At 56.9% G+C, this 11,457-nt stretch overlaps 1 protein-coding gene across 13 annotated transcripts in view; it reads left to right on the forward strand.

Annotated features, from left to right (window-relative positions):
- FGFR1 (fibroblast growth factor receptor 1) overlaps positions 1 to 11,368 on the forward strand; it is a 47,629-nt gene extending 36,261 nt beyond the window's left edge. For 9 of the 13 annotated variants that reach the window (XM_037166965.2, XM_037166966.2, XM_037166956.2 and 6 more), the window contains 12 exons: positions 213 to 403; positions 2,298 to 2,442; positions 4,471 to 4,673; positions 5,503 to 5,648; positions 5,877 to 5,998; positions 6,419 to 6,529; positions 7,042 to 7,232; positions 8,977 to 9,099; positions 9,341 to 9,411; positions 9,743 to 9,880; positions 10,068 to 10,173; positions 10,290 to 11,368. In XM_037166965.2, coding sequence (XP_037022860.1) covers positions 213 to 403; positions 2,298 to 2,442; positions 4,471 to 4,673; positions 5,503 to 5,648; positions 5,877 to 5,998; positions 6,419 to 6,529; positions 7,042 to 7,232; positions 8,977 to 9,099; positions 9,341 to 9,411; positions 9,743 to 9,880; positions 10,068 to 10,173; positions 10,290 to 10,466 — 1,724 coding nt within the window. In that variant the 3' untranslated portion in view covers positions 10,467 to 11,368. The remainder of the gene's footprint in view (positions 1 to 212; positions 404 to 2,297; positions 2,443 to 4,470; positions 4,674 to 5,502; positions 5,649 to 5,876; positions 5,999 to 6,418; positions 6,530 to 7,041; positions 7,233 to 8,976; positions 9,100 to 9,340; positions 9,412 to 9,742; positions 9,881 to 10,067; positions 10,174 to 10,289) is intronic. The other 4 variants (XM_037166961.2, XM_037166963.2, XM_037166964.2 and 1 more) reach the window with 1 other exon arrangement.
- The last annotated feature ends 89 nt before the right edge of the window (positions 11,369 to 11,457 follow it).

The following is an 11,457-nucleotide window of genomic DNA, read 5'->3' on the forward strand; positions in this document are numbered from 1 at the left end:
CGTAAGGCGAGAGAGACTTCTTATGCCTGTAGGGAGGGCCGGACAGGAGGGTGGCCCTTTCCTAGCTCAGGCGCCAGGAGCTCAGCAGAGGTGCTGGGGCAAAGCCGAGGGGGGTGTGCGTCTCTTCATGGTCTCTGGGATGTTTTCTGTCACCATTCCAGCCAGGAGTGGGCCGTGGCAGGGCCTGACAAACCTCTCGTCTCCCTCCACAGAACGGTCCCCTCACCGGCCCATCCTGCAGGCAGGGTTGCCTGCCAACAAGACAGTGGCCCTGGGCAGCAATGTGGAGTTCATGTGTAAGGTGTACAGTGACCCACAGCCCCACATCCAGTGGCTAAAGCACATTGAGGTGAACGGGAGTAAGATCGGTCCGGACAACCTGCCGTATGTCCAGATCCTGAAGGTAATCTTGAGCCCAGTCTCTGTGGACTGGGTGCTGGGAAGGAGACCGGTGTTCCCTGGGACCCAGGTGGCTGTGGTCAGGCACACGTGCTCCGATTAGACAGGGACCTAAGCCACATTCCCCAGGGCTAGTGACAGGTCACAGAATGGAGCTGTGATGGGAGGGAGGTGGGTATTACTGGTTTCTAAAGAGCTTTAAGAGTGACTTTGCTCAGACCTTTGGGCCAGCTCCCCAGGGAAGGCATTTGGACTCCTGCTTTCCCGTGGCCCAGGACCCAAGCCTCTCCAGCAAACGTTTCCCAGTCTCGGCCCTGTTTCCAAGTCTCGTTCTTCTGGCAAGTGGGGCGAATGAATGAATGATAAGGGCTTGGCTTAGGCGGAGGTGGAAAAGCAAATGCCAAGGGTCAGTTCTAAGCAGTATTAGCAGTAATGGCATTTTCTTCCTTTTTCCTCTCACTCCCAGACATTTGCTTGTCCCTGAATGCTCCATTAATCCAGGGAAGGTAATTGCCTAATTCTCCAGTGGATCTTGCAACAGGAAGTCACCAGAAGCTGGGAAAGTGGTTTACCTCCTCGTCCCAGAGTTAGACCCCATCCTCCCCTGGCTTGGCTGTCCCAAAGATTTACTGGCCGTCCCTTCCCTTCCCTACTGGTGCTGAGACTGCGGTGTAGGAAATGGGGCCGTGGCCTTGGACACAGCCTCTGGCCAATCCCTGCCCTGGTCCCACAGGACTGGGTTGAACACAAACAGCATTTGATTGGGGGGCAGTGATTTTTTTTTTTAAGTTTATTTTGCAGTCAAATACTTTGGACTTTCGAAGACAAATTATCTTATCCCCCTAAAAAGGGAAGAATGATAAATCTCACTTAACGTCTCTATTGGCTCAGCTCCCTGCCTTCACGTTACAAGGGAGCGAAGGATGGCCACATCTCAGTGTTTGCCCAACTGACTGGCGTGTCGTTGGTTTGTTCCAGCATTCGGGGATTAATAGCTCGGATGCGGAAGTGCTGACCCTGTTCAATGTGACAGAGGCCCAGAGCGGGGAGTATGTGTGTAAGGTTTCCAATTATATTGGTGAAGCTAACCAGTCTGCGTGGCTCACTGTCACCAGACCTGAGGCAAAAGGTAATGGGAAGACGGACGGGGCCCTGTGCTGGGAGTTAGAGTTCGGCCCCGAACGGCTGGGGCAGGTGGGGAAGCCAGCACCCAACTCTCCCTGTTATCCTGCTGTATTTCTAGTGCCCAGAGCCATGGAAAAATACCCGGCCTGGGAGGCTGGTTTGGTTTGGTACTGTGTTGGTGTCTGCTCCCTCTGTGCCTTCTGTGTGTTCCTTGGCTGTGTGCACATTCAGGCGGACAGTTTTGCTGCATCATGTTGGTGCGCACTGCAGGTTTGAGTGGTGGGCATGAGAAGGGACCGGGCATTCCCTTGCAAACCACCATCCTCAAGCTGTGCGTGCATGTGTGTGTGTGTGTGTGTGCATGTGTGTATGTGAGAGAGAGAGAGTGCAGCACCCTTCCATCCCTCCTGTGTGTGCCCTCTGACTTTCTCTACCTGAAACCAAACAGCCCCCCCGCCCGCCGGGCCCCATTTCTCCATGCTGCCCGCCGCCCGCATGCTTGGATGGGCCAGGGGCTGCCAGCGTCTGGTGAAGGGTCGTAACCAGCCCCCGTCGTCTAGGTCTGCCGGCGTTCCTGCCTCAGGGCCTCACTCTCTTCCTCTAACAGGTCTCGCTGCCTGGTGGTTTTGTCTGTTCGTTGTTGCAAAGGAGACGCTGGGGAGCATCTCTCCCTCTGGTCATTCCCTCCCCTTTCTTTCTTCCTCCCTTCCTGTGTGTCTCTTAGAGGTCTCATGTCCTGTGCTTGTCCATTTTGCTTCCATTGTCTCTTCTAGACGGCCGGAGTTAATACCACCGACAAAGAGATGGAAGTGCTTCACTTAAGGAATGTCTCCTTTGAGGACGCGGGGGAGTATACGTGCTTGGCGGGTAACTCTATCGGACTCTCCCATCACTCTGCATGGTTGACCGTTCTGGAAGGTATACACTGCACCTCTCCTCTCGATGTCCTGCCCTCGCCAGGGGCACGGGGGGAGCATGCATTGCGGGGCTGGGGGAGACACAGAGCCAGGAGAAGTTGAGGAATGGGCTTCCTGGGCCAGTGGACAGCTCCAGCAGTTTGCCCAACCTCGAGGGTCAGCTCCTCAAGGTTCACGCAGGAGCTTTCCTCGTTTGCAGGAACACAGGCCTCCCGCCGGCACGCCTGCATCTGGCTCTCCCCTGGGCCAATGCAATGCATGCATGAGATCTGGATTCAACCTGGAGCTGGGCTCTCCTCCAGGGCAGGCTCCTTCCGTCCCTGGGTCCAGCAGCTGTCCCCGGCATATCTGGTCCTATTTTTCACAGCCCCCAGAGTCTCAGAAAGGGTCCCCCTCCTTCTCTAATTGAGTGTAGGCACTCTGTAAAGAGGGGCTTGCTACTTGCTAGCAATGCTAACCCACCCTCCTGTACGGCCGTCCTCTGATCTCAGGAGAGGTTCTACTCAGACTCGTGGACTTGAGCTTCATAACCAAAGCCTAGCCGCAGGGGGCTGGCGCCCATTTATCCTCCTCGGCTACTGACATATCTCCTCTCCCAAGAAGGGAGGTCTGTGTGTTGCGCTGGGAAGGAAGGAGCCGTGGCCTGTTCAGGGTGGTGGGCTGGTGACTGCAGGGCTGGAGCTGGTTGTTGCTGCCTCTCTGAGGGTCCTGCACGTGGGTCTGGGTGCTGTGCTGGTCCTGTTCTTGCTGAGACTGCCCTCTCTTCTTCTCTGTCTTCACCTGCCCTGCTTGCCTAACAGGGTCTGGTCACGCCCCTGCTGGAGGCAGAGAAGCGTTGTTTTTGTCGTTGTCGCCGTCTCTGTCTGTGTGTGCTCCCACTCGTTGCCTTTGTTTCTCAACACCGGGGGAAGAGAAAAACAGAAGCACCTCTCTCTATTATCCGCAGTCTCTTTGTCAAAACCCCAGATTCTCTTGGGGCTCCATCAGGGTCATCCCTGGTGCCCCTTGGGGGAGGTCTCCAGGGAGCTCGCCTCTGTGGCTGGCCGGGGGATTTCGAAGGGGAGGGTTGGGAGGGAGGCTGTGGAAGGAGGAGGGACCTTCGTGCTGGTGGGGAGGCGTGTTCACTGGCCGTGCTGGGCATGAGCCCAGGCATTCTCCAATGGAGACGGGAACCGTGGGCTGAATGGACGGGCTTCTGTGGGAACGGGGTGGACTCTTAGTGGAAGGTGGGAGAACAGAATAAAACATCCGTTCCCCCCTGCGCCCACCAGTGCCTTCTTCAGTGTTAGGAGTTAGGGCCTGTGGGAAGCAGTCTTAAAGAACTGCAGCAAAGTTAGCATTTTTCACCTGGAGCAGCACAGACAGACACTTTTGGAAGTTTAGTCAGTCTTGCCTGCGGTTTGGCTAGGTGTAAATATTTACACGTCTGACCCGGTACAGACGACATGGGTGAAAGGTGAGATACGAAGTCAGGACACGGACACGCCCTTGCCTCATCGCGCCCTCATTGGTCGTCCTCCTGCAAGTGCCATTGTGTGCCTGGCGCTGTGGCCTCCAGAAGTAAACAAGCTGCCCTCCCCGCCCTCAGCCCATCAGACGTAAGACAGCTGATCTGTCCCCGTGTGGTCAGCATGTGCATGCTGGGCCAAAGCACTGTGGACAAGGACCACGTGTCTCCGTGGGCAGGCCGAGACAGGCACCCAGGAGAAGGGAGTTCTCAGCTGTCCCTTGCAGGGTACCTGGTACTGTCTCCTCCCACAGCTTAGCTGAGCAAGGAGGGCTCCTGAATTTATGAGGATGGGCCACGTGTAGCAAGTTCTATCCCATGCCTCGTGGAGAGTTCGGGTCAGGATCAGCAAGCCTCAAAGATCAGCCTGGTCTGCTCCGTGCCAGTATTGGCTAGGAGTCTTCTCTGCCCTCGAGATTCCCAGAGGAAAGGAGACGGGTGTTTTACTTACGGAGTGAGCAGCTAGGGAACCCCGGGGGCTGGGCCCCCAAGCTTGCTGACACCCTGTTCGCACTGACTCAGCCCTGGAAGAGAGGCCTGCAGTGATGACCTCCCCCCTGTACCTGGAGATCATCATCTACTGCACGGGGGCCTTCCTCATCTCCTGCATGGTGGGGTCTGTCATCATCTACAAGATGAAGAGTGGCACCAAGAAGAGCGACTTCCACAGCCAGATGGCCGTGCACAAGCTGGCCAAGAGCATCCCTCTGCGCAGACAGGTAACAGAAAGTAGATAGGGGATTTGCACGCTCTGCATCCCTTCTTTCCCGTGCCCCTAGGGCTTCTGCAGGAACCCCTAACTCCCTGCTTCTCCACTGTCCCCAACCTACTTTGCTTTCTGGCACCGGGGCCAGGGGTAGTGGAATGTCCTGACCCACATGCTCCAGCGCTGGGTTCTCTACCCCATGAATTTCATATGCACACCGTACCCTAACTGCAGTCCCCTGCTCACCTGGTACCTGGATTGAGAGAAGGTCCTAGCTGGGGCGAATGTGGATTGGATATTGCACCTTTGAACTATCCCCAGTTGCCAGTTAGATGTGCAAATATACAGAGTAGAGAGGAGGACCTGAATTGGGTCCCAAGATGCCCTCTCTCCCGTGTGCCCACACTCTCCTCCTCCAAGGAAATGAGCAGAAGGTGAAGGCTGGGAGAGGGGGGAACGTTCACACAGAACTGGGCCAATTCTGGGAGATACTTTGGGAGTTAGGAATTCATAATGAGAGGCAGGGTTTTCACAAAGAATCAGGACGAGAGAGAGAGCTGTTGTTGCAATGGTTGTTTTTGTCAGTTTGGAAGAGGTACTTATGGTGTGTTCGTGTGAAAAGTGAGTATACCGAGCCCAGTAAGGCTAGTTGGTGGCAAAAAGAAGTCTGTTTCAGAACTTGGGTCTTCTGACCTCTTCTGCTTGTTCTGCCATTCTGTGCTGGGGGAGGGATGTCAGGTAACAGACCCGTACCTCTGCCTCGGGCCAAAAGCCCTGATGAGGCATTGGAGGAATTGGCTCCACTCCCCCGCGCCTTGCTAGAAGGGTGACCTCACACTTCTCTGTAGGTGTCGGCTGATTCCAGCGCGTCCATGAACTCCGGGGTACTGCTCGTTCGACCCTCACGTCTCTCCTCCAGCGGAACCCCCATGCTGGCCGGGGTCTCCGAATATGAGCTTCCCGAAGATCCTCGCTGGGAGCTGCCCCGAGACAGGTAGCACCCTCAGCTCGAGAGGAAGCCCCTGCTCATTATCCTGGCGGTGGGGGTTGTGCGTGCCAAGAGCTTCGAGGGAGTGACGGTGCACCAGGTGTATCCAGAAATAATCATGTCCACTTTCTGCTCACAGTTGGGTGGAATATGGAGAGGTGGAGATGGGGTGTCCTATTCACGGTTTGCACTTGACCAGCCCCATCTTATACCACCCTTTGTCTCCCCCAAAAGACTGGTTTTAGGCAAACCCCTGGGAGAGGGCTGCTTTGGGCAGGTCGTGCTGGCGGAGGCCATTGGCCTGGACAAGGACAAACCCAACCGTGTGACCAAAGTGGCCGTGAAGATGTTGAAGTGTAAGTGACGTGTCCGCTCTGGTACAAATGATCCCTTCCCTTGCTGAGCAAACTGTGGGCCTCAGGCCAAATGGACCACCTCTCTGGTGCTCTATCCTTGCCCACACCTGCTTACACAGCCTGCCCAGGGTTGCCTGGGAGGGGAGGGGACACTCTGCACCCTGACATAGCCCTGACCTTGGGATCATTCCACTGCTAGCTGATGTTCCTTACCAGATCTTCTGCCCCAGTCATCACCGAGTACTCCAGCCACAGCGGTCGTGAGAGGGAGGAGGCAGGGGAGCAGAGGAGCCAGTCCAGGAGAAAGGGGACTCCTCGGGCACACACCTCACCTTGTCCCCTGTCCTTTAAGCCTTTCTCCTGTCACTCTCTCTTCCAAAGTACGTGGGTCTCAACCCCTTCTCTCCTTTGTGTGCACAGCGGATGCAACAGAGAAAGACCTGTCGGACCTGATCTCAGAAATGGAGATGATGAAGATGATCGGGAAGCACAAGAACATCATAAACCTGCTGGGGGCCTGCACGCAGGATGGTGGGCACTAAGCCAGGCCGGCTCTCCCGCCCCCCTGGGGGAGGGGCTCAGATGGGGCCCTGGGCCTGCCACTCAAATAACAGCATCTGTCAGGGAGAAGATACTGAGCTGAGGTATCGGTGACCAAGCATCGGTCAGCCATGCTAGGGAAGTGGGGTAAGGAGAGAGGCAGGGTTAGCAGTGGTCAGAAGTTGCTCCGGAATGATGCCCTTGGGTGTTCACCTGAGAATACAGGCACCTAGATTCAGACACAGTGTGTGGATAGGAACAGGTGAGTAGTGATTGTGGTCTAGATTAGGGCTCTAAACCCCAGCTTGGCTCAGAAACATTCTGGACTGTGCTGGGAAGGATTATTTTCCCGGCTCCCTTTCAGCAGTGCAGTGAATTCCCCTGGTTCCCTGAAGGGGAGGTTAGGTTAGAGTGTGCCATTGGGAATGGGGTTTTCTCAAGGTGAAGCAGAACCTGTGCACCGGCCTGCCTGCCCTGACAGCCACCTCACCCCCACCCCCCAGGCCCTTTGTACGTCATCGTGGAGTACGCCTCCAAGGGCAACTTACGGGAGTACCTGCAGGCCCGGAGGCCTCCTGGGCTGGAGTACTGCTACAACCCCAGCCACAACCCGGAGGAGCAGCTCTCCTCCAAGGACCTGGTATCGTGCGCCTACCAGGTGGCCCGAGGCATGGAGTATCTCGCCTCCAAGAAGGTGAGGCCCCCGACGGCCCCCCTGGGTGAGGTTGGGTGGGGACAGAGCCCTCCTCACACTCCAGCTTATGACTCTCTGTCCTCCAGTGGAATGGTGGACGTACTGAGCACTGACCACATGTGCCGTCTCAGGCTCTTGGGGGACATCAGAGTCGGGAGAGCCAGTGTCACTACACGCGGCCTTGGGGTCAGACTGGGTTGGGCTCAAATCTGCTCTGCCACTTTCTGTTTCTTCAAATATAAAATAAGAAATATTACTTCCATTGGGAGTTAGGGGAGTAAAATGAAGTGCAAGAGTGTTGGGTACAGCATTTGGTGCTCAGTAAGGGCTGGCTTTGGCCCCAGCCCACGGTGGCTATGCCGGGCCTGGGGGGCAGGGCTCGTGAGCACACACCTATGCAGACTGCACAGAGGGTCAGCCTTTCTGGGCAAAAATCCACAGCCAAAAGTTGGAAGGATGAGGAAAGGAGGCAAATACGAAGGGTTTGCTGTTGAGAGGCCTGGAGCTGGAGGGGCTTGGGTGGCTGGGTTTGGAGTGGAGGAGAGGGGCCTCCTAGTGGGGGACTAGAATGCGCAGGAGGTGAGAGGTGCAGGAGGAGAGGGGCCCCCTAGCAGGGGACTAGAATGCGCAGGAGGTGAGAGGTGCAGGAGGAGAGGGGCCCCCTAGCAGGGGACTAGAATGCACAGGAGGTGAGAGGTGCAGGAGGAGAGGGGCCCCCTAGCAGGGGACTAGAATGCACAGGAGGTGAGAGGTGCAGGAGGAGAGGGGCCCCCTAGCGGGGGACTAGAATGCGCAGGAGGTGAGAGGTGCAGGAGGAGAGGGGCCCCCTAGCGTGGGGGCTAGAATGTGCAGGAGGTGAGAGGTGCAGGAGGTGAGAGGTGCAGGAGGAGAGGGGCCCCCTAGCAGGGGACTAGAATGCGCAGGAGGTGAGAGGTGCAGGAGGTGAGAGGTGCAGGAGGAGAGGGGCCCCCTAGCAGGGGACTAGAATGCACAGGAGGTGAGAGGTGCAGGAGGTGAGAGGTGCAGGAGGTGAGAGGTGCAGGAGGAGAGGGGCCCCCTAGCAGGGGACTAGAATGCACAGGAGGTGAGAGGTGCAGGAGGTGAGAGGTGCAGGAGGTGAGAGGTGCAGGAGGTGAGAGGTGCAGGAGGAGAGGGGCCCCCTAGCAGGGGACTAGAATGCACAGGAGGTGAGAGGTGCAGGAGGGAGAGGTGCAGGAGGTGAGAGGTGCAGGAGGTGAGAGGTGCAGGAGGAGAGGGGCCCCCTAGCAGGGGACTAGAATGCACAGGAGGTGAGAGGTGCAGGAGGTGAGAGGTGCAGGAGGTGAGAGGTGCAGGAGGAGAGGGGCCCCCTAGCAGGGGACTAGAATGTGCAGGAGGTGAGAGGTGCAGGAGGAGAGGGGCCCCCTAGCAGGGGACTAGAATGCGCAGGAGGTGAGAGGTGCAGGAGGAGAGGGGCCCCCTAGCAGGGGACTAGAATGCGCAGGAGGTGAGAGGTGCAGGAGGAGAGGGGCCCCCTAGCGGGGGACTAGAATGCACAGGAGGTGAGAGGTGCAGCAGGGGAAGGCCTGGGAGGTGAGTGGGCTGACCTGCCAGCTGCAGGGTGAGTGCTGACGTTCAGGGTGACAGACAGCTGGCCGCCGATACACGTCTGTGGCTGTTCACCCTAGAGCCTTGCACCCCCTCATCTGCACCCCACCCCCTCTCCCGTATCTGCCTCCCCGGGCTTCCCCTTCTGTCTCCACAGTGCATACACCGAGACTTGGCCGCCAGGAATGTCCTGGTGACGGAGGACAACGTGATGAAGATTGCAGACTTTGGCCTGGCTCGGGACATTCACCACATCGACTACTATAAAAAGACAACCAATGTAAGTGCCGAGGAGGCCACTAGGTGCGTGTCCTCTGCGCAGGACTCCGCTGTGCTGGGCTCTCCTTCCCTGTGGTGTCTGCTATGAGCCAGGGCGGGTGGCTTTGCCTGAGACTCGGTGTGCACAGCAGGATGAGCTGCACAGGTGTTCTCTTCCCCAAGCCCAGTCCCTCACGCACCCTCCTTACCCCCTCACTGCCCCCTGCCCTGGGCCATCCCCAACGTCCCCTTGCTGCTCACAGGGCCGACTGCCTGTGAAGTGGATGGCACCCGAGGCTCTGTTCGACCGGATCTACACCCACCAGAGCGACGTGTGAGTTTCACACCTGCAGTCGCCAGGGATACTTGGGTTAGAAAATGTCTGGCAGGACAGAGTGCTGCCTTCTCCTATGGACTGATGAGGGTCTCCACCACCTCGGAGAGAAAAGGAAACATTATCTGTAGCTATTTACTTTGTTCCTGGGGGTTGTAAGACCAGTCTGTTTGCTGTATTGTCCCCTGAGAATTACTGGTACTTGGGACGGGGGTGGGGGTGGGGGGGTTCAGGATGAGTATCTGACATGCTAATGAAAGAAATATGGAAAGGACTCCAGGTTGGCCCAGCCTGTGCCCGCGGCACCCACGGGCTCTGTGCTCATCCACAGGTGGTCTTTTGGGGTGCTCCTGTGGGAAATCTTCACTCTGGGAGGCTCCCCGTATCCTGGTGTGCCTGTGGAGGAGCTTTTTAAGCTGCTGAAGGAGGGCCATCGCATGGACAAGCCCAGTAACTGCACCAACGAGCTGTAAGCTTGAGAAGATGCCCAAGGTCTAGGCCCTGGAGGCGGAGTGGGTTGGACGGGAAGAGGAAGAAAGGGGCGTCTGTCTCGATGACGCAGCCCTTCCTGGTCATTGCTGCCACGTTCCCTCCTCCATGAACTTCTTGGTTTCCCTGCCTGCTTTTCCTCCCCTGACCATATAATCCTGCCGCAGGTACATGATGATGCGGGATTGTTGGCACGCGGTGCCCTCTCAGAGACCCACCTTCAAGCAGTTAGTAGAAGATCTGGACCGCATTGTGGCCTTGACCTCCAACCAGGTGAGGCTGTCCCATCCCAGACCTGCGGCGTCATCAGCCGGGGAGATCTCTGTGGAGGAAGCCGCCTCCGGGAGGAGAGTGCGGGACGCATTGTTCTCTGGTTCCTCCTGCCACAGGAGTACCTGGACCTGTCGATGCCCCTGGACCAGTACTCTCCCAGTTTTCCCGACACCCGAAGCTCTACCTGCTCCTCAGGGGAGGATTCTGTCTTCTCTCACGAGCCGCTGCCTGAGGAGCCCTGTCTGCCCCGACACCCGGCCCAGCTTGCCAACGGCGGACTCAAACGACGCTGACTAGCACCCCTGCACTGTCCCTCCCCGAACTTCATCCTCTGCTGCGTCTCTCACCCACTGCCCCCTGCTGGACTCACTGCCTTCCCCTTTGCCCCCTTCCTGCTGGCAGGAGGCAGCTGCCTACCTGAGGCCTTCACCCCACTGAGCTCACCCCTCCTCCTCCTCTCAACCTGCTTATGAGAGAGGAGTGCAGAGGCAGGTACTTGTTGATGGCCACTCCGTTCCCTCCCAAATGTGGGACCAAGACCGCTCCCTGCCACCTGGCACTGCCTGCAGGGTTGGAGAGTGGGAGGCGAGGTATGCCCATGGCACTGAGCAGGCGCTCACGTGAGAGCTGACCCAGCCTTCTCGGGTGGGTTTTGCCTGCTGCACCGTTCCCCCTAAGCCCTTGAGTTCTGATGGCAGGTGCCTCGTCCCCGTGGCCACAGGGCCACGAAGTCAGTGCTTTGGGCCTCGGTTGACAGTGACCTCTGCTCCAGAGATACGGTGCCAGTGGCTTATTAATTCTGATACTAATTTGCTTTGCTGACCAAATGCCTGGCACCAGAGGTGGGGAGGCAAAGGCCGGGAGCAGAGTTGAGGCCCTGGGGCCCAGCCCCAAACTGGGGGCTTTGTACATAGCTATGAAGAAAACACAAAGTGTATAAATCTGAGTATATATTTACATGTCTTTTTAAAAGGGTCGTTACCAGAGATTTACCCATTGGGTAAGATGCTCCTGGTGGCTGGGAGGCATCAGTTGCTATATATTAAAAACAAAGAAAAAAGGAAAAAAAAGGAAAATGTTTTTAAAAAGGTCATATATTTTTTGCTACTTTTGCTGTTTTATTTTTTTAAATTATGTTCTAAACCTATTTTCAGTTTAGGTCCCTCAAATAAAAATTGCTGCTGCTTCATTTTTATATGGGCTGTGTGACAAAGGAGAGAATGTCAACAGAGCAAGAGCCAGGGGCCCTGGGTCTCTGTCTGTCCCCAGGGCACACAGGCTCCC

This window comes from Artibeus jamaicensis, unplaced genomic scaffold (assembly GCF_021234435.1).
Source record: "Artibeus jamaicensis isolate MK-2021 breed Jamaican fruit bat unplaced genomic scaffold, CSHL_Jam_final scaffold_833, whole genome shotgun sequence".
In the NCBI taxonomy this organism is placed as follows: Eukaryota; Metazoa; Chordata; class Mammalia; order Chiroptera; family Phyllostomidae; genus Artibeus; species Artibeus jamaicensis.